This window comes from Aythya fuligula, chromosome 1, assembly GCF_009819795.1.
Source record: "Aythya fuligula isolate bAytFul2 chromosome 1, bAytFul2.pri, whole genome shotgun sequence".
NCBI lineage: Eukaryota > Metazoa > Chordata > Aves > Anseriformes > Anatidae > Aythya > Aythya fuligula.
The window spans coordinates 61,369,160-61,392,168 of NC_045559.1; the positions used below are offsets into that span (position 1 = coordinate 61,369,160).

Below are 23,009 nucleotides of genomic sequence, written 5' to 3' on the forward strand. Positions count from 1 at the left end.
TCCTGTTGGTTGTAAATATCACCTGATCTTGTTACCATTGGCGTAGATGAAAGTCTCATTACAAAAATCAAAACGTCAAAGAGTCCATTTGCTACTAATATCTTTGACAGTTCTTTAAATCAAAGGTTGAACTAGAAATGTTATCCATATTTGTAATTTCATGGGAGCACCTGCCCTTGCTGTTCTATTATGTACAAAACAATGATGTAAATTTCTGTTGTCTCACCTGTTATGTTGGATTTGATGTGTTTGTGTGGTGTAAGATGAGGCTTCATTCTGTGCAACATGGTTTTCCTCTTGCTTATAATTAATAGCAAAGGCAGTTAAGAAGCAGCCTGGCTCTCTCTGCCAGAGAGATACACATGTCTGCAGGTCTAGTGTTTCCTTAGACAACTTGGCAAGGATTTTGGCTGCAGGGAGACTTTGGCAAATATGCTACATCAGGGCTCCATGAGGTTTTGTTTATAGGGCTTCTGGAGCATTTCAGACTCTACAACCCAGGTATTTTTCCTGGCAATTTTGTGGAAAATAATATCAATGAGATTTGAATTTGAGTCTCTTTCAACTCAATGTAAATCAGCTTCCCTAGAGATAGATATTCACAGCTCCCAGTGACTCTGGCAGCCTGTGGGGTTGTGCATTACTGCATCCCAGGTCCTCGGGGTGAGCAGCAATGATGCAGAAAGAAACTCTCAGCACAGTTCATGTATTTCTTTGCATTTGGTGGCACCCTGAGCTACAAAGCCCCTAGTGCTGCCTTGCTTCATCATGTGACAGTGCCTTGAGATTACAGAACTATTTGTCTCTCTTTCCCTTTTTGTTTTCACACAAGCTGTTAATATTTCTTTAATTAAGGAGTTAGTTGTTTGGAAGAGAGGAAGTGAGAAGTTAAATTGTAGTGAAAATGGGATGTGAGGTGAGGTGCAGTGCTACTGGTGGTGACGTTTCTCCAAGGAATAGGGGCTAAAGGGGGAAAGGTCAAGTCTTAACTGTATTGTAACTATGTTTAATTATGGAGATCCAGTTTGTGTAATGAGTTGAATAAAAAGGCAGATTTGTTATTTTCTTATTGCATATTGTATTTATGTATTTATTTATTAATTTCATTTTCTTTAAAACAGAAGAGGCTCTAGTTGGAAGCATACAGTGAAAGAAAACAAAGCAAACAAACAAACCTTACAAAGGATTCATGTGTGCCTCAGCTTCAGGCTCTGTTTGAGATCTCTGGGAACACTGTTTGTCCTTTTTTCGGTAAACCAAACTGGGGTTAATGACAGCTGCTTTAGGCACTTGAATGCCAGGTATCTTGTAGCTTGCACATGAACTATACTGAAACAAAACTATTAAATTTTGTCATCTGGCTTCTAACATCTCTCTATCAATCTAAAGATAGATACTTAAAAGTCCCTGTGTTGCAGATTCCTCTCCTGTTTTCCATGTCAATTACAATTATGTTGCTTTTGAACAAGATGGTTGCCAGCAGGGAATAGTGAGAAGTGCCAAATTAAATTTCAGATACATTTTGTTCTTTGTTTGTGGTGAGAATTATTTCTCTCCTCTCAGTGAAATGATCTCAGATATCCTCTAAACTCTGTGGTATCAGTTTAGTGGAGTGTTCAAGGCTATCTTAGTGGCTAGCACTGGTGATGCCTCCTTCTAGGTCCTGGCATAGATCTGTTTTGGAAAAAAATAAAATAAAATAAAAAATAAAAAGGTTGGGGAGACCTTTCATCCAAGCAACCATTAGACTACTGTCTTGGTACCCTGCTACCTACTAGAGAGACACTTCTGGGAAATGGGGGAGGATTCTCAGTTTTCACATAAGTACTTGTTATAGCCCTACTTTCAGGTGAATGATGCCACAATGTGACAATGCAAACTATAGCCAAGTGAGAAAGGAATGTGTGTAAACCATTTCACAGAGTGGTTGAGGTTGGAAAGTATCTCTAGAGATTATCTTGTCTAAACCATTGTTCAAACAGTTAGCTAGAGCATGTTACACAGGATCGCATCCAGGCAGGTTTTGAGTATTTCCAAAGAAGGAGATTCCACAACCTCTCTGGGCAGCCTGTTCCACTGATCTGTCACCCAAATCATAAAGTTCTTCCTCATATGGTGATGAAACCTTGTGTGATTCAATTTATACCTATTACTCCTTGTTCTACCAGTGGCCACCACTGAGAAACGTTTCGCCCCATCCTCTTTACATTGTCCTCTCAGGTATTTGTAGAGTTTGATAAGATCCCCCTCTCAATCTCCTCCTCTTTAGGCTAAACAGGCCCAAGTTGTTTAGTCTTTCCTTGTAACACAGATGCTCCAGTCTTATAATCATCTTTGTGGCTCTACACTGAACCCTCTCTGGAAATTCTATATCCCTCTTGTACTGGGGAGCCCAGAACTGGACACAGTATTTCAGGTGTGACCTCACCAGAGTTGAATAGAGTGGAAGGATCCCCTCTCAAACTGCTGTCCACACTCCTGATACAGGCTAAAATCCAGATCTGACACATTTAAGTCAGACAGCTTTGAGTAACTTTTGGTGATTGGCTAATAACTGATCCTTCACCTCCAAGCAAAGGATTTTAAATCTTTTTTTTGTTTGTTTCTTTTTTTTTTTTTTTTTTTTTTCCCCTGTATTTAAATATTTGTTTCCCAAATACAGTTTTGGGGTTCATTAGAATGCTGTGGATAGCCTCTGTGTGCACAAGTCCTATCTCTGTGCCCATTTTGCATTTTAGTCAATTAGCTTAACTGCTATTAAGAAGAGACACTAATTGGTGGGGGAGGAGAAGACAGATAGCAACATGCCAATAACAATTAAGGTAATGCATCACATATAACCTATGCAAGTCTTTTTCTTTAAAAAAAAATTCTTTTCAGATGTTGAGTAAGCCTAGTAAGAACCTTGCAAGGTAGACTTGTAAGGTAGACTATGTAACATTCCCTACTTTGTATGAACGGATAAAGTAGAACACAAACTATATGCTGTGTGTAGTTTTACACAATAAATCACAGCCAGAGATCAGGAAAGATGAGAGAAGTTCCAGGCCCATCAAGAGACTGTGATGCTTTCTAGCAGAGAACAATAATTATTGACTTTTCTGGGCAAAACTCATCCACAGTGCTGTAGATCAGGGATTTGGTACAAGGGATGGAAAATAAATGTTAAGAATCTTTGTATTCTCTTTGAAAGGAAAGTAATTGTTAATTTTGTCAATGGCTAATTGTGTTTGACTTGCTTGTGTCTTCAGGCCCTGAAGCAGAGCTTCCACCAAGAGCTTCCCCCAGTTTAGATGGGGTCCCACTTTTTGCAATCTAACCAAACCTCTTTTTACTCTGTCTTGTTGTTCCCCAGAATGCCACAGCAACAACAGCAACGTCGGCTGTTCACAGCTGCCCTCCTGGCACTTGTTTTCATTCTGGCAGCAGTGAGTACCACTGAGGCTGGCAAGAAAGAGAAGCCAGGTAAGGTCCAGTTAACTCAGGGTTAATCCCTGAGCTACATTGGATGTGTGGAAGAACGTCATATGTTTTTTGTTTTGTTGTGAAATTCAGAGCATTCATTAACCTTTTAATATGCAGGATAGGGATTTGTAGCTTTGACATGTTATTCTATATTAAATAGGAAAACTGAAATTAATTTCCTTGAAAGCTAGCAGCTTGAGAGCCCCAGTGACAGGAGTCCTCAGTTCATCAGAGACTGGGTATTGCAAAGCAGCTTTCCTTAAAATTTGCTCTGGGAATGGGTTCCTGCTTGACTTAAGGAGAGCCACATGTGTGATGAAAGAGCAGTTATCATGTTACTTGTTCAGTGTGGTATAAGTAAATACTACACCAATGCTGCATGATATGGAAATCTTTCAGCAAAGGTTTGAACTAACTCAGTGCTGCAGATAGACAGCCAGATATCCAGCAGTAAGTGCTCTCTGTTAGTGATGAACTCAGACCTCGTCGCAAGAGACAGGCCTAGAGTGGAAAACTCACATCCGTCAAACCCAGTTTTGATGGTTTTTAAGGATCACATCTTAATGGCATTTTTCTTGAGGTCTTATTATTTACAGGCTGCTAACATACTGGTTAATAATGATTTGTGAGCATTCCCATTAAAAATGAGTGTTTCTAACCACTGTGGCTGTAAGGAAGCATGAAAAAATATGCAATAACTAAAAGGCAAATCCACTCCGTATAAGGTTATCTACAATTACTTGTGTTATTTGGGGGACTAATTTATTATTTTTGTGAACATTTCAATTTCATAACATTGCTGTCTTTTCTCATCAGAGTTGAGTGTAAGGATTTAAATGAAATCTTGCTTCTTACTTTTGTCCCTGAGTAACAAAACCACTATAGGTTATCAGCGTTTCAAGATGTACTGATAAGATTCTGACCATTTACATGCAGGAAGATCAATAACCATAAGTAACTTGCATTAACGTGCCATGAACCCTGTGCCCTTCTCCATGTAGTTTGTTCTTTGCCATTAGAGACATATTGTAACATGGTGTTCACATATTGTAACATGGTGTTCACCAAGTGAAAAGCCTGTAACCCACTGCTATTCCCTAGAGGTGCTCAAATCCCAATACACATAAATTCCTTATCTGTGCAGTGTGGAGTGCTTCAGATGAAACTGAAAATATTTACATCAGTTATGGGAAACAGAGAGTCCCTTTCTGAGTGCTCTCTCCTTGTTTTGGTCAATGGTCCCTGAGGGGGGGTCTAGATGACTCCCCATTCTGAAGGTGAGAATCTTCTCTGACTGTTAGATGTAGTAGTGGGACTGAATTTGAACAATTCACCCTGCTTTGGAATCCAAGCCTAAGAGGCTGACCTGGCTCTGCACAACTGTGAAAAGGATGGCAGATCTTTTGCTGGTGAAGCAGTTTTACAAACCATTTCCTTAGTCACCCTTTCAGGTGCTGTGACTGTTTAACATGTTTAGTAAAGGGAAGCTGCTCTGTCAGCTGTGGGTACTGACCACTTCTCTTGATTGGGTTTGCTTCCTTGTCTTTGTTCAGAGAAAAAGGCGAAGAAGTCTGACTGTGGGGAATGGCAGTGGAGTGTCTGTGTGCCCACCAATGGGGACTGTGGCCTGGGAACACGCGAGGGCACCCGCACTGGGGCAGAGTGCAAGCAAACCACCAAGACTCAGAAGTGTAAAATTCCCTGCAACTGGAAGAAGCAATTTGGAGGTAAGCATTGCAGTCTCAAGAGGCTGGATTTTTATTTTTATTTTTATTTTTATTTTTTTTCTTAAATGTCTTGAAGGAAGCCTGTATTTTCTGCTTAGCACTGTAAATGTCTGTGAAGGTGGTACCTCCACATTTCAAGTCCATTGCAACTAGAGCAGTTAAAGCATCAGAAGGCATCTTCCCCAGAGCAAAGCAGCTCCTCCAGCAGAGTCCATATAATCTACTTATTTTAAAATCAGTATTCCAGCAGCATGCTTAAATCTATTTTTCTGTTGTGTACAACCCTATTTAAGGCAGCAATGTAAGCATCATCTGTTCTCTCACAGCTGTGAATCTCTGCTGTGGTTACCACAGACTTTACGTGACCTTGTGATATGTGATTTGCAGCATGGAGCATGGGTGGCTATCACTGTGTGTGTGCATTGAGAGTAGTGAATGGAGACCAGGGTATTTCAACCATATTATTCAGTTCATAAGGTTCCTTTATAACAGTTCAGAAATATGTGTTAGACAAGATGTCTGTCCAGGACTTCGATTACTCTTGCAAATTTGACTTTTTTTTTTTTTTTTCTTCCAGTAAACAGCTTGTATGACTTTGACATCAGTGTGACCTTACCAAAGCAATCAGTGCAGCAGTTTCAGACTTGACAAGTTCATAGTTACACATACATTCTTGAAACTGTTCACGCTTTGTCTGCTAACCTTTGGCATTGTAGAAATGGAGGAACAATCATATAGAATGCGAACAATATTTCCCGTTGTTTTTTTTTTTTTTTTTTCCTTTTTTTTTTTTTTTCTTCTTTCCTTTATTGTGTATCTCCCTATTTGATTGCATTTTCTTTTTATCTATATTATGAACTGACAATAATGCAGTATCCATGCAAAAGCAAGATTCCATCCTAAAGCATTTCTGTGCCAGGGGAGACAGCAATTGTTACTGCAAATCATCTTTAGTTTTTTTTCTGGGATTCCTTTCACCAGTTGCATGATCATTTTTTCTACAAGCACTGTCTGTTTGTGATTTACTATTGGATTCTTAACATTTTTACTTTCATCCTGTCATTCTGTTTTAAAAATTGCCATTTACTTACTCATTGCAGCGGAGTGTAAATACCAGTTCCAGGCCTGGGGAGAATGTGACTTGAATACTGCCCTGAAGACTCGAACTGGAAACCTAAAGAGAGCTCTTCATAATGCTGATTGCCAGAAGACTGTTACAATCTCAAAGCCCTGTGGGAAGCTTACCAAACCGAAACCTCAAGGTAAATTCCATTTACAGAAAGTTGTACACTAGTTCACTCAGATCAATGATGTCCCACATGCTTCAGCAGGAACTCAGTGCTACAAGAGATTGTACTGTAATAACCTTTCCTCATTCTGCATTGCTCCTGTCTGCCAGCTATTGGGTAGGCAATATTACTGTGTTGTATAGTTAAGGCAGACTAACAGATGAGGTGAGATGAAGATTAGGGTCCCAGTTTCAACCTTACACTATATATGTTGCCATTAGTTTGCTGATGCAGGCCTTCAGAGTTCAGACGCTTTTCATAACTTGCACGTTGACGGGAACACCACAGTAATAGCATGCAAAAACATCTCTTGGTGAGATAAACACACCTTTCATATTGGCATTTGGTATTGAGTAATTGAGAAAAGGGACTGTTTTCCTTCTGAACACATAGTGTTGAAGGGATGGTTTGCTCACTGCATGCTGAGGAGAGGGTATGCAGAAGTCCTGGACATTGTGGGTAGTATATTCTTTATTAAAAGACAGCAGGGAGGAGAGTATGGAATGTAAATGTCTTTTATAATTGGAAGTGACAGTGTAATTCCAGGTATACAGAAAGGCATTTGCCCTGCATTTTGATTCCTGGTGTCCTAAATTAGACAAACTTGTGGTTTAGTTATTTATTTTTCTTTCTAAGCATTGAGGCCTTTTAATATACTCTTTTGTTGGAATAATTGTTGTTATTTATGTAGGATGACTTATAGTGGGAGCTAAAGCTGTGAGATCTTGTTTGAGCTACCAAAATAATGTGTTTTTAAGTGGATGATGCAAGCTATGCTACCCTGGCATTTATTATGCTGAAAATCAGCTAGGTTAAACATAGACTTTGGGTATTTGGATAATAATTTATTTATAAAAATAAATGTGATTAGGAGTGACAGGTGGAACTTGGATAAGCAGTTTTCAAACTGTGGATGGCAGTGCACTAATGATCTGTAGGGTACCTGCAAGTGACCTGTTCTTCTTGTGCAACCCAAGAGGTGTCTGATTAGGTGACAGATGCTTTCTGTATGTGTGCATGAATCCATGTACTTTGCAGTCAGTGCATCTGTAACTGGCCTTCCTTGCACACTTTCCATTGAGTTATCAGGTAAGTGCTGAGTCTAGAACCTGTGCAGATAATACAGACTGTGAAGCAGAAATTATACAACTAGATTTTCAGAGACCAGCTGACTTGGTTGAGTTGACAGCAATAAACATCTTCCTTTGGGGACAGAAGTGACTGAGTGGGAATAAAAGCAGCAAGGGGGCTTTGAGCTGTGTGATTTTATTGTTCATTAGTTTGGAAGGAAAGACATTTTTTTTAAAGCAAGTTTTCATGCTTAAGTGGCACTTGGAATTTTATTGAATGAAGCTTCCTGTTGAGCTGCCAGAGGAGCTCAACCACTAGAGCCACTTGAAGCCTTCTGCCTTGTCCTACCCCTGTGGAGTCAGTGGGCTCTATCGATGGCTGTTGGAAGAAAAGGGAGACAAAGCAGAGCTTTGGTGCTGCATTCTTTTGTGAGAATGGTGCTGTTGGGTGGTACAGGGTCATTTCAAGTTACGGTTTTAAATGCATGTCCTAGCAGAGCTTGTGTAATTTCTGGACTGGGATTCCTTTTAACTTATTCCAGATTTTAGTGAGTTTGTACTGATCCTGAAAGTTGGATCGTGACTGGCTGCAGCAAGATAATTATGTGGTGCAAATTAATTAACAAACCTGAATTCATTTGATTTGAAAGATTGCAAATAGAGAAATAAGTACAAATGTAGGTTTGCAGTCATAATAAACATGGGCAGAAATTCTGCTCTTCTGTTTTGTCCTGGAAATCTTACAGCATCTTCCTGTGTGCCACCTGCTTATTCATCTGCTGTTCACATCAGTAGGAGCACCAAGCATGGAAGTCAACACTTGCAGTTTGCCTGGGCCTTGAGCTAAAGATAAGAAATCACTATTGCAGATATGTGAATAACTGCATAGGAACTATGCTGGAAAGTGTGTTGACTGCAGTAGGAGGAACTAGAATAAGAAGTTAGGTCAAACAGAAGAATACTGCGTGAAATGTTGTGCCCTACTGAACTTTATTTTTGAGTTAAAAATCGGAGTGCTGACATGTAGAGTATGTCAGTTTTCTTCCCGAGGAGAAGGAAATTACAGACTGGACATAAGTCCCTACCCACATCTAGGTAAAGGAAAATTCAATCTATAGTTAGAATAGACCATATTTAATTCTTTGGAACCAAGAAGTAAGATCTAGATTATTGTTTGAGCACTTGAAATGAACTACAGATACAAATTAGGCTCCTTTTTCTCCCATAGCTTCACATCAGTGGCTCGAGAAAAAGAGAAAAAACAAAAAACAAACATATAATACATTATTTGGAAGCAAATAATTATTGAGTTCATCTCTGACAGCAGTAGCTTGGGAGTGTGAAAACTGGATGTGAACCAACTAAGAATATTTCACAGAAAAGTAGCACTATATTCAGAAAAAGGGTTTTAATAATTTTACTGATTAGCCCTCTTTCCCATGCCCTGATTTTTTCCTTTTATTAGATCATTTTTGTAGCCTCTTCATTACATCACTTTTCATTTTAATTTGTTAATATAAATAGGGTCAGTAAAAGTCCTCATTTAGCTTCTCCAATCAATTGTGGCTCTTGTTACTTTCTGTCACTTGCCTGTTTTTAAAGGCAGCGCCTCCGACTTAAGTATTTTATTGTAGAACAATTTGCCCGTGCTAAGAATATTTTCTACTGGACTTGCCCAAATTCCTTTTATTATTACTAAATTATATTTGAGATTAAATGGCTGGACTGTACAAAGTGTTCCAAGCATGTTCTCTACAGATTTGTATTGAAAAGGAAAACACCATTGTAATACTCCTTTTTGTTGTTCATCATTGTGCTCAGTAAGTAAATTAATGTTTTCCTTCTGATCACAGCTTGCATGTGGAGCAGCTATCTTTATCTGAGACCTCACAATTTTCCCCAAATCTTATTTAAAAGAAATAAAATAAAAATACGATTAGTTAAGAACTCAATGAATCTAAGTGAGTAAGTCAGATTTTTTTCGTCTAGACTTGTCCAACGCAGTATTGTGCCTCAGATTTCACCAGGCACATTTCCTTAGTTTGGTTGAAGTTCTTCCTTACCTTCGCTGCTCTTTGAGAATAATACGAATGATTTGATGTCACCTGTAACTGTTCTCCTGTTGCTTAACCACCTTCCAACCTCATGAACCTAGGAAACCTATGCTGGTAGCATGAATCCTGTATCTCCTTCATCTCACTCAATTTGGGATATGAGTGCTGTTTCGTGGGCATTTGACCTGTGCTTAAGAGAAAGGAAAATTGCATCTACAGAAAAATCCTAAGGATTAGCATTTTGCAGATTTATTGATTTAAGTTTTTTTGTTTGTTTGTTTTTGTTTTTTTTTTTTGAGGAACTTTGTTCTGCAGCAAAACTTCTGATAAACTAAGCCAGGAGATCATCATTAACCTTAGGAATTAATGACTGCCTGATAAACTGGTGATCTAAGAGTTTTTATGGATTTGTTTTATCATTAGTCATCATTCATGGAAAGGACTTAAAATCTTTACGAAGTACTCTCATTAGTTTGGAAACTAATGTTACTTCCTGGATAATTTTTCTTTAAACATTTGTATTTTTTCCTTATTAGTAGTTGCTCTGTATTGGTGTTTTCCTTCTGAACAGCTGACATTCTAAGTATGGATTGGTTAGTCTTGGAGCTTAGAGGTTGGAATAGGAGAATTATTTGAGAACCTTTGCTGTATGTAGGACTTAAGGGAGAAAGCAGACGATGAATCAGGACTCTGAATTTTATTTGTATTTTTGTTGAGCTCTTTTCTCCTTAGTTTTGCTGAAGTGTTCTCAGATTGGATGACAGTGGCTTGGTCTTGGGCTGCTGTGCTGAAATACAGTTATCACAGGATAAAAATTGGTGAATGTTCTTGAATGCTGTTTTTGACAGAGAGATTGCCAGTGATGTGACAGCAGTATCCCAGACACTAGGGTTTGTGTATTTAGTGCACAAATGAGGTCATGAGAAAATCCATCACAAAGGCTGGAAAAGATCAAAGGATAATTTTTATCACAGGATCCTCTTGGAGGCAGCCACCTCTCCTTTAGCACACACAATTGCATATTCTAATCACTGTCTGAAGTGCCGGGGATGTTCAAGGTCTCCCTAACCCATCTTGACAGATGTGAAAGAATCAGGCACTTCTGTTGAGCAGCTGCTCTGATGGCCAACTTCCACTGAAGAGCAGAAAATGCTTCCGACAAACTCCATCTGGCCTACTTCACAGCCACCCAAATGTGATTGATGATTGTTTGGGTTCCAGCCAGCCAGAAAGTAAAAGAATGGGGTATTGTCAGGATTCAGGAAACATTTTGCTTTTACTGCTGAGAGAGGAGAAATTTATTTTTATTGAGCTAGGTAGCCTGATAGGCTTTATTTCTTTTTTCACTATGTCTTTCTGTCACTCTCATTCTTCCTGTCTCTCTCCATAATTCTTGTACTTTTAGCTACTTACTCTTCTGATAAAGATGAAACTAAATCGGATAAGCAGTCTACCTGCTCTTTCAGCTGTGTACCCTTCATTTTTTTCCTTCAGCTACTTTTTTCTCTGATAACTTTCTCACTCAGATGTATTTAGTTCTCAGTATATCTCCCTTCACAACTCTTTATCAATTTACAGTGTATCTGATTTATGAGTTTCTTAATTCTGGCTCAGATCAGCCTTTGACACTTAGGAAAATAATTCCAACTACAGCTGACAAATATTAACACTACTTATGCCACAGTCTTTAATAATTGGGGTTGCACCCAAAGGTCACATTCTCCAGCACACTGTTTTTGAAAGGTTGCTCATGGGAAGGCAAGAGCTGCTGTGGATAGTATTGACTGTAATCTCTTTCCTGTAATGCAGATCAGGTGTGGCATCTGAGAGTCCAGCAAGGTGTCAGTGCAGTTTCCTGTCTTTGGCACAATGTGCATGTTCCTACATTAGGGGAAAGACAATGCACTTTGTGATTTTACTAATTTTCCATTGTTTGATGAGCTTTATTTAAGAGTTAATTCAATATAAATAATCTGTACTACATTGCTTCTTCTATCAAAGAAACTTTACAGACAGCAACTATGTTATCCTCCTATCACTCCCTGGAGCTGAGGAAATGTTTCAAGAAAAGTAATAACTGAAAGTCAGAAAGACTAAATGATTTTCCAGGGTAGTACAGTATCACTGGCAGGTCCAGCTGCTCAGCTAGGAGCTGTTGACCCTTTGCTCCCTGCTCTCACTATTAGCTCTCACTGCTGTTCCCTTTGTCCCAGTCTGCAATTATCAGAATGTGACAATTCACTTCAAGGTGTCTGAACTATGGTCTTCAGCTAGGGTCTTTGATGTTGATGTTATAATCTCAGAGGGTTTATGACAGTGTTTGACATTACCTTGCCATGTGTCTTCTTAAGAGAGCTTGCTGTCAAAGTGTGGAGCTGGGCTTTTGTTAGTGAGTGGTTTTATCCCTGTCCCTACTTTGGTGCCAGAAGCAGAATGCAACATGTGGTTTCTGAGCACTGCAGGCGTGATTCCTACCTGCAGAAAGGACATCTTAATAACAGTGCTTTGCTGGGACAGACTGTCTGCACTTTGGCAGAATGACTTGGCTGCTGATGTGTTGCAAGGAGCTGACAATAACGTCTGAATTGATTGCTCACCTGATATGCAGATATTTGTTACTCAGACAAGCTGAGTGCTGCTCTGACAAAAAGGAAGCACTCATGGCCTACCCCATTTTGCAAGGTGGATGGTTGGGCTGCTTCTTCTGTGTTGCCCTTCCTCAAACTTCCTCCCTGCAGCAATGAGATGCTTGCTTCTGAAGGGTAGCTGGAGGAGATGTGGGGGAGAAGAAATGACCTGTTAGGACTGTGACTTTGTTTTGTTTGAAAGATGCTTGTGTCTCCTGTTTTGGCATCCCTCTCTTCCTGTACCTCCTTCTGTAGGTTGCAGAACTCCCCATCTTTAATGTAACTCATTAGTCATGCAGGCACACAGCTAGCGTAATAATTAGTATTACAGGAGGCAGAACAATAGGCTGTGCTCAAACTAATTAGATATAAAAATGAGGGATTTTCTCGTATTAGGAAACAGCTGTTATAGTTAAACAAAACCCTGAAAGGCAAAAAGGGGAGTTTTTTTCTCTTTCCCTGAAGGATGAGGGATGCTTATTCAAGAATGGTCCCTGACACTGACCAGGAGCCTGCAGTGAAATACAGTGATCTGAGCTCTGCGTGGCAGACACTGGCAGTGGATGCCCAGTGGGAACAACATGGTTGGCTGTTATTATTGTTGCTATCATCAAGATTATTTGTATTGCATGAGTGCCCAGAGGCCCCAGTTGAAAAAGGGTGCCATTGTACTGAGCACTGCATAAATATTGTGAGTGGCAGTTTTGACATGAATAATTTATACCTTATGGAGCTGAGAAATGTGAAAACCAAGAGGAGAAACAGTGGTCCAGAGGGGTGAGACCGGGTACTAAATGCTTGGTTGTGTTTCCCACTGCTCCTTCATAGTGTTGAGGACATAGCTAGTTATTTCAAGATGAAGTAAAACTCAGTGGGAACTTTAATGTCTGAAACATGTCTCTGAGACTTGGCTCCCTGCTGCAGTATTATCAGGAAATATGATTTTTCTCATTAATTTAAGTGAGAACAAGAATAAGCCATATATGAAAAATAAAACACAATGTTGGCTAGAGTGTGGACTGGCCTCAAGCTGCTAGTAAGCTGCCAGTACAACTCTAACCTAATAAAGTTTAGATGTCATTTAATGGAGTTTTTTCTGCTTCCATTTTCTTATGTTTCTTGGAGTCTTTCCACTGTAGTTTCCCTTGAGACTGCTTTTGTACCCTTGAAAAATTAGACTTTTTGGACAAATAATTTGAATTCTTCATCAGATGCACCATCAATCTGATTCACACAGCCCTGATTCCAGGAAGCAAGAAATGCTTGTAGGAGAGGGAGAAAGAGAAATATTTTTAAGTTCTTTTTTTTTCAGTTTCTAGTTGTTCTGCAGCTTTAACAGGTGAGTTTGAAAAGAAAAAAGCTGGGAAACTTCATGGGAAAACTAGACCTCCATATTTTCTCACCCCCTAGTTTGTATTTCAAATGCTTTTTAATGTGCTGCTCCAGAAGATGGAAAAACTAGATGTGACAAATGTTCTTGTTTAACCCTTTTGTGCCTGCTGGAGTTTCTTTTAGTTCTTAATGCAGACCGTTTGGGGCGAAAGTTTAAACAGCCCACTATGTGCCAATTCTCTTACATGCTCATTGTCTCACTTTCCTGGCTTGCAACAGCATCCAGTCTCCTTGGCAGTGGTTGCTGCCCCTCAGCCGTGAAAATGCCTGAAGCTGTGGGACTTACTGTGATAAAAGATATGCCATCAGCAAATGTTTACACTCATTACTGTTCCCAGCAGTGAAACAGAGAGAAAGCTCTGTTCCTTTCTTTCTGTCCTTTCCTTTTCTACTTCTTCACTTCCTTTCCTTTCAAGCTTTATTTTTTTCCTTCTTTCTTTCTTTCTCCCTCCATCTCGTTTTCCACATCACCTTCTCTGTAACTGTTCTTCTATCTGTACTTAGTGCAAAAGTTTTGCAGGCAGCTCTTCATTGTGGAGCACTGACCAAAGCAAAGTCTGTGTCCCATGCCCTGAGGGAAGATGGAGAAGATGCCCAGGCTGGGAAGATCCAGAAAGCACAACTAAGAAATGTGCACATCTGGTTTTCAATAAAGAGCTAAATAAAATTAGGTTTCTATTCACAGTTAACCACAAATAATTGTCTGCTAAACAACTATTTAGTGATCTATGTTTGACATAGAAACTGCCTCAATGTAGCATTTTGCTTCTCTGTGGATGTAGGTAAATGCCAAACTTTAAAGGGATTATTATTACTTTGTTTTAAGCAGTATCCTGTAGACAAGTGAATGTAGACAGTAAGCTCTGAATGTGTCAGTCTACTCCTGCACCTGCCTTACTGGCATTAAGATGGATCTTGTGTACAGCGGGGACAGATAGCTGAAGAGCCAGCTGAGATGGAGTCCTTCTTGTGCTGAGCGCAGCACATGACAAAGAGCAGTAAGAATGTCCATTCCTTGAAGAATAATCAGTGCAAACATGCCAGATATAGATGAAAAGAAGAAGAAAACAGAAGAGCAAAGTTAGCTTCTTCTGGAAAACACTTTCCAATTAACCAGACCGTTTCAGCAGTTTCCAAGTGCAAAACAGACATTGTGTGAAAGGTTTAACTTACTTACTCTTAAGGTTCTAATATCTTCAACAAATATAAACCACGATAAAATAAAATGAGAAGAACTTTCCTAATTCTTGTCACTGGACAAATAGGACATCTAGCAAAATCAGAAGATGCATAAATCTCTGTTGTCTTTTGTGTGTCTGTGTGTAGGCAGTGTTGATTTTTTTTTTTTTTTTCCACAAATTTCAACAAATTACATCTTTAGAAAAAAAATATCCTGTAATACCTGACTAGTTTGAAGTTAGAATTCTAAACCTAACGACGTTTAAGTCTTACCTTCAGATGACAGGTTCAAATGATGGCTTCTGCCTCAGAGAATTTTAGAGCTTCACGGATGGTTTTAGAATAAATTGGATTAATTTTTCCCTGCATTTATTTCTTCCTGCCATACCAATAAGAAAGAAATTAGAGAACCTTTTCCACAAGTGGCTCCTTTGTCCATTTATTTGTCAGATACATTAGGGTTTGTTACAGGCATAAATCTAGCTGTTTCCCCATTGATAACATACACAGCAGAACACTTTCCTAGCATATGTTCATCCTTTAGGTTGAATTGGGTGAATGCAGTGTTCAGCTGGGAACAAATTCAAGGCTATCCCAAACAGAAGTTTAGCAAAGTGAGACACAGAACAAAACCTGCTTGGATAAGAGTGACTGAAGGAGTAGAGAAATCGAGAAACACTTATGGACAACAAGAGACAGTGATTAAACACAGAGCTTACTTGTGGGGGATATAATCAATTCTAATACATTAATGAAGTAAAAACACATCAAGGTCATTGATTCATTGGACAGTTCCCTTCTATGGCTTTGTAGCTAGTAGAATATTACTTTTGTTACCATCCAGTACAACTGGGTGTTGTTCAAAGAGCTTTTTAATAATTCATTTTGGAACAAAATTGCTATTGCTATATTTTTTTACTTCTTAAACTGATTTGGAATAAATAAATTATTTGTATAACTACAAGAAACTGGATGACCATGAAGGGCTGTCTTCATCTAGAAATAGAAGAAATAACATATTTAAAGGGTATTTCAGAATCAATAGATTTGCTCCACAATCATGGAAATCACAAGATAGTACTGTTCTTGTTCTTAGAGAGCAGGGTACAGCCTTTTAGGGTGAATATTTTTCACCAAGGAATAAAATCTTTTGCTTTGTCAAAATCAAGTCCTCTTTCTTCTATGGAGGCTGGCATTTTACCCATAAAATTCAGAAGTGTCCTGTATCCATTAACTACCACCATAGTAACTAGGTGCTTCAGGAAACTTGCCGCAGTAAGAAGCAGAGAGCTCTTTAGGAAGCCTACCTTCCTCTGTACAGAGTGGAACTGAGCACTGCTTCCTGACAAAACTGTCTTGAACACCTGGTGTTGAAATGCATAGCTCTAACCCTCTGTCAGCACAGCTTTTGCTATTCTGAATGCTTTATTTTTTTATAGCTTTTGGGGACACTGCTTGACTTTTGTGTATACGAGTTCAGCAATGCCATGAGTGAATTGTTACCTTCTCCTAAACAAATGAAAATAAATACCTGCAAGTTTTGGCTTTCAAATCTTGTAGTCCATTAAAATGCAGTTACTTCACCTTTGTGCCTTATGCATTAAGAGGGGCTTCAAATCTTACGTGGCTTCTGTTCGATGTAATTACTTTCCTTTATTGCTTGCATAGTAAGAATAAGGCTCCAGAATAAAGATGCCTATTTAAGGAGAACTGCTGCCATTATAAATTGCATATGAAAAGCGGGGCATATTAAATTAATTTATTTCCTTGGTAGGGTCCTCAACTTAAATTCACTGGATTTTTGTTATTGGTAGACAGTATAAGCAGACAGAAGTGGCCCAGTGCTAATCCACAACTGTGCAGTTTTTAATCCTGTGAATAGTTCTTAGGTTATTCATAGGGTTATTCAGGTTGTTGAATGATTAGAAAATCAAGTGTGTGTACATCAACACAGTTTGTTCTTGCAGGGCTATTTGTACAACGCCACATGGGTGTTTTTATCTCACTGGAAGTGCTCTGGGCTCCGGGGGCGGGGAGCAAGATGTCTGTGCACTGCTTGGATGCTGCTCTCTGCAGGAACGGCAAGGTGTTCTGAGTTAGCTCTTTGCATGTGCCCTGATCCAGGATTCTGGCTTCCTGCTGTGCAAGAGCTCTCACGCTGCGGGCTAAGAGGGAAGGGGGAGGGACTGCAGAAAGCATATACTGTAAAACGGGCACAAAAACTGAGGACTGTTTTGCCATCCTCATTAATATTCTGGACCATTCATAGCTCACTCTCCTCATCTTTTGTTTTGCTGCAAGGATGTACAGGGATGGTAAAGCTAAGTATTTCCCTGATGTGAAGCAAGCTTGGTGCAGAGTGGAGAAGACATATCCAACTCCTGCTGCTGCTTTCCTCAATGTGGCTGTGTGCTGAGGTGGAAGGACAGTTTGGCTGGAGCACTAATGCCTGGTGCGCTCAGAGAAGTAGGCAAAGAGCTACCCGTGCCCTTTCCCTCCACTGCACAGCCTGCTTACCTCGTGTCGAGAGACAGGGAGAGAAAACACCCACTCCCAGCTCAGTGCTGACCCTGGTATCGGTGTCCATGGGATAACTAGCTTTGATAAGGCCTTTAATGGATTTGAGTGTAAATATCAAAGTTATTCACTCAACTTTGATAAAGTTCTATATCAAGATGTTCCAGTTTGTGACCTGTGAACCAGATGTGGCCTCCAGGATAATTCTGTCACAGTTAGGCACCTAGTCCTGTTGAGCAGGTAGGGAAGCGATCCTGCTTTCTGCCTTGTTCCCTCCTTTCTGGGTCCTTAACTCCACTGTGTATATACCTTCCATCAATGTCTGGCTCAGTATTGAAAGTATGTTGCCACCTAGTTTTAAAGCAGCTAGTGCAATGAGAATTCAGATCAGAATTCAGATTTAAAATTTTGCATGTTCTGGATTTTATCTATTTGGATCATCTCACCATGGTGACTAGATATTCTTGGTAGCACCTGTCTGGGCAAATACATTCCCTGTAGCCATCACACAGCTGATGCACAGCTCTGTCTTTGCAAACATTGCATTAATCAGCTAGGTGAGGTGCAGGAGGCTGCTGTTGACGCAGGGTGCTTGCTCATGGCAGCATTCTGCTCAAGGTAGCTGCCACTCACCATGTTGCTTCCTTCTGCCTCAAAACTGAGCATCAGTGTGATCAAGCTGCTTTGCTGTGCCAGTGAGATGCGGAAAGCAGCACAGAGGGTTCCCCATCATAAAAGCTATTTCCAGTGGGCACAGCTTCATGGGTTACTGCAGACTCTGATGGCAGGCTGGGTTCATATTAAGAGAAAATGGCTGAGCTGAAAGACTTACATCCAATCTGTGCTAAGGTGGATTTAATGCAGGTAAACTTAACTGGTAGGGTTATGGGGCTGCTGAGTTTTCAGGTAACTGGCGCTGTACTCTGAATTGGTCAGGGCTTTTGAGGAGGGTATCAGGACCCTTTCAGTCAAGGCTGACTGCCTTGGAAAGAGAAACATTGTCAGACTGAGTGAGTAGGATGATGTGGATCCCAGCATGGCTGTGTGAGCTGACTTGATAGGATGTGATAAAAGTTGAGATAGTAGTCCGGGGTGAACAGCAATGAGGACAATGAAAGCAATGACACACATGCATAGTGTAGGTCTAAGTAGTGAGAAAACATGAATAAAGTACATCTTAAAGCAAAAGTCTACTTCTACATACCATAGTCTGTAGTCTGACTTCAGTAAAAATGGGTGAAGGGTCCCTGTGAACAGACTTGTGCAAGACAGTATGACCAGCAACATTTTCGTGGGTTAGTACCTGGGTGTTGGTGTCTGGGGTAGGGTTTTTAAAAGAGCCTAAAGAGAATGGGAAACTTTTCAGCTAATATATATATATAAAAGCTCAAAAGTTTGTATACATATATATATATATAAAAGTTCAAAAGTTTGTGTGTGTGTATATATATATATATATAAAAGCTCAACAATTTGTGTATATATATATATATATATATATATATATATATTTGCCACAGCTCTGAGGGTGCATGTGGTTTCATGGAGTAAATGTGCTTTTCATCAATACAGCATACCCATCCAAAAGATTAAGCTCTGGTGGTGTGAGAGGAATTAAATCCCAGGCAGGAGCCTTTTGTTCTCCTGAGGCATGAAGCAGAATCCCTTGTCTGTGTAGGTAGACAGATTTGGAGGTTTGGATGACATGCAGGTTACCACAAGGTGGCCAATGGGGAGGATTTAGCTTTTTCCCTTTTACTGAGAGGCGAATAGAGGCAAATACAGACACAAGGGGCTCAAGTGCAAATGAATAAATAGTAGGTTGTCTGGTAACTCAAGCGAAGTGCAAGGCAGATAGTCTTTGATGATGGGGATCTGATGTGGTCACACAATGATTCCTGAATAAAAACTTCTCCTGATAATAAGTGACTTCACCCCAAACACGAACTGCACATACTCTTTGGTAGAGTGGTCAGCCCACAGTTACACGTCTGCTTTGCTTTTAGTAAATATAGTTGAAGTCTGCAGAGTGACTTTTTGTTTGTGGTGAGATTGAATAGATATTACAAATTACAGACCAGCAAATTCCATTGCTGGTCTGATTGATAAAATCTTGCTATTTCTGAGTCAAGAAAGGGAGAGAGACCAATAAATACAGAGTTCAGGAGGGTCAGTGATACAGTGGGAAAATGAGAGGAAGAGAAAGACATGAGTAAAAGAGGATAAGAGAGAAGACAGAGAAATAGTGTGTGTGTGGGAAGCTTTAGCTGAAAGCAAATTCTATATTAAATTAATGAAAAATAACATTTTGGAATGACAGTTTGGAAAATACTTCCAGATACTGTGAATGTCTCTAGGCCACAGGCATACACATACACACACACTGACACATATAAAAAGACAGAGGAAAAATAGTAGTAATTAAAAAAAAAAAAAAAAGTTTTCACATTTTCAAACTGAAAACAATTGCTTATTGTTTTAAATCATTACCTCTTTCAATGTTTTTTTAAAAAAAGTTTTTAAGGGAATGAGATTTTAGAACTGATTATGTGGCTAGAAAAATGAAACCAGTATTTTATTTCACATTGATGAAAAGATTATTCAAAATTTTTGTCCTGTTGAAAAAGCTGAAGAAAAAATGTTGCTTTGAAAAATTAATGGATAGGAAAAGCAACAGTCAAAGTAATCAGAGGTCCTAAGTCTACTTTCTCCTGAAAGTACTGTGGCCCTATGCATAGCTGAAGGATGTCAACAAAGCTCCTCTGGCTTTAATCCAAGTAAGCTGGTTTTGCCATAGGTGATGGTTTTTTAACTATATTACCTGAACTGGCCAAAGAAAAAATAATATTTTTGAAGAAAAAGACCACCTTAAGGCCCAAGTGCTCATCTTTTACATTCTCTGTGATATTCATTGTTTAACTTGAGATCCAGAGATTTTTTTTTTTTTTAAGTTTTATTTATTTATTTATTTATTGTACTTTCTGACAAGGAAGAAATAGAGGCAGTATTCAAAGGAAGGAAGTGCATATCTGTGAAATCTAGGTTAAGGCAAACATGAGTCTACTTCTTACTGTTTTATTTCCAGGCAAGATACTTCACAAAACCTGTTTCTGTCTCTTTTCAGTAACTTTTTTGCTGTATTTCACAGTGGTATCTGTGAGGATTTATTCGTGCTCCCAGTGAGAGTTATTTCCCCCATTACAAGGTTATATGTGATAAGAATATCTCATCCCCTTAATTCCATATTTAGTTTTTAGGCCCCTCTGTCAGTTTCCTCTTCCTATAGAACACACGCTACCTGACACCATGGTGGAATTTACTGCAGACAGTGGTATAATACATATGCTTTCACTTGTAGCTTCACATTGTTCCCTTACTGACCCCAAATTAGTCAGAGCAACACATTCTCCCTCTTCCCATCCCTATCCTATCAGTAATAACTGGCTGGACAGACCGTGCTTGAATGACTCCAGGCCAAACCTCAGCTGCCTCTCGAGTGTATGTAGGTGTTTGTCCCAGACAAAAACGGAACTGTTGGCAATGGAGAAGCTGAAGAAACAAGTGAGCTTTCTCACCATGATCTGGAGTGCTCTCATTTTCAGGGAAAGACAAAGACAAACAATGAAACAGAAAGGAAGTAAAGGAGGGGAATGTGTGTGGGTAGTGTGTGCAACGCTTTCTTCCAGCTCTCCGCTGAGCCATGACCCGGTTTCTCCAGGAGCTGCCTGCTGTTTTCTTATTTTTGAAGCAAGTTCCTGAGACAATGCTTTGCATGCCAAACAGGGTCAGCTGCTCAGATAGGAAGGGATCTGAACTGGACGTGCACCCCCTTTCCATCTCTAGGTCCCTGATCGTTCCTTTTATTTTTCTTTTCCTTCTGTTTCCCCTTCCCCTATTCAGAATAAGGAAACAAAATTAGTTCTTATGTGCATAGAGAAAATAAGCAGTAATTTCAGGGGTATTGGTTGTTGATATTTTTTTGTGGTTATTGTTATCTTTACAGAATCAAAGAAGAAGAAAAAGGAAGGCAAGAAACAAGAGAAGATGCTGGATTAATGGAGCCAACTTGGGCAATGTGAGAAAGGGACATCAGCAAACACGTTCAGTTAATGGTTTCATTTATAACTAGGCATTTTATTCTAAAATTATTTATAGCTTAATGGTACAATAGAAGAAAATGAGCAAACAGAAAAAAAAACAAAACATTTTTTTTTATTACTTTAGTATTTTTAATGTATAACCCTAACAACAATTTTTAGAGGCCTGTAATAAAGGACTCCAAACTCATTTAGAAAATTGTCTATTATATATAGAACAATGTAGAGGTTTTTTAAAACAATTTTTTTTTCTCAAGTCTCAGTCTTGTAATTACTCCATGCAAGCAGAACCTGAACCTGTGTAGAGCCCTGCTGAAGCCAGTGGTGCCCTGTGTGGACATAGGAGTCCGTCTGGATGCAGTTTTATTTAAGATTGGGACCATGTGTCTGAAAGAAAAACAGATTTTGTTTCTTAATTCTTGTTATTTCTGGATAGCTGTGTGAAGTTATTCATTTGAGGAAATGTTAGGGGCATTTTGTTGAGTACTTGCAGGCAAAGATTTTTCTTCTATGTGTGGTGATGCTCCTTCCAAACTGTCACCATCTCTGTGTTAAAACTAGTAACACTCCTCTATCCTTGGCCTTATTTTGGTTGATGACAGTAAAAAAATCTAAAATCTTAGATTGTGGTTGGATATAACAGAGTCCTGAATTTTGTAGCAGTGATTTTTCAAATTGCAAAATACTTTTTTCTTTTTTTTTTTTCTTTTTTTAAACACCGTATCAGCACTGGTGGATGGTAATATCCACTGTTTTACCTGCAAAAGCAGAAAAAATATTTCTTTTGTTTGTTTATTTTGTGAGAGAGGAGAATATCTTCTTCACAAAAATCTAGTTGAAATTGTTGTGATTCTGCCTGACCCTGCTCCCTTTTGCATTCATAGGAATCTTCCTGTTGATTTTAGCTATAGTTGGTTGAAAAATAGAAAGTATGTCTGCTGGAAAGTGACAGAAACTTTAAAAACTCAGTTTGAAAACTGAGATGGGTTATATTTTTTACCAAAAAAGGGACAATTTGTGAGACTTGAAACCAATAGGAATGAAATTAATTTTTATTTCTCTACTAGTAAAACAGAAGGAATATGTCAACATAGTACCTTTTGCTTTCTTCCATTTTTATATAAGCAAAAAGACCTTGGGAAATCTCAGCCATAATAAAAATAGTTCTGTACTTTATTTATTTATTATTTTTTTTTAAGGAAAACTTGGCAGGGCAAAAAAAAAAAACAAAAAAAAACTTATAACCTGCTGTTTTTCAGTTTGATTTTTACCTATCTCAAATGACAATGAGTCCTGACAGAAATGACAAAGTCGAAAAAATATCTGGCAAAGGATTGTATATCCCCAGGTAAAGGGTTGTCTTACAAACCAAACAACCTTCAGACCAGATATTTTAGAGGAAATATATAGGATTTCAGTGCCCAAATTCTTTTTTAAATCTTTGCTTTTAAATTATAAATCTTAAATTTCAACTCTAAGAAGTAAGCTTCATCATTTATGTAGACTCCAGCCCTGCCTGCTGGTCAACAGGAAATCTCCCGTAGTCTCCCTTGTATTCCTGCAGATACCCACTGACTTCAGTGAAGCTGCAT

At 39.0% G+C, this 23,009-nt stretch overlaps 1 protein-coding gene across 1 annotated transcript in view; it reads left to right on the forward strand.

Annotated features, from left to right (window-relative positions):
• The window catches only part of PTN (pleiotrophin), a 70,245-nt gene extending 48,638 nt beyond the window's left edge, over nt 1–21,607 (forward strand). Inside the window, exons 2-5 of the mRNA XM_032203512.1 lie at nt 3,356–3,465; nt 5,019–5,192; nt 6,293–6,454; nt 21,324–21,607. Of these exons, the coding sequence (XP_032059403.1) occupies nt 3,357–3,465; nt 5,019–5,192; nt 6,293–6,454; nt 21,324–21,376 (498 nt within the window). The 5' untranslated portion in view covers nt 3,356 and the 3' untranslated portion in view covers nt 21,377–21,607. The remainder of the gene's footprint in view (nt 1–3,355; nt 3,466–5,018; nt 5,193–6,292; nt 6,455–21,323) is intronic.
• The last annotated feature ends 1,402 nt before the right edge of the window (nt 21,608–23,009 follow it).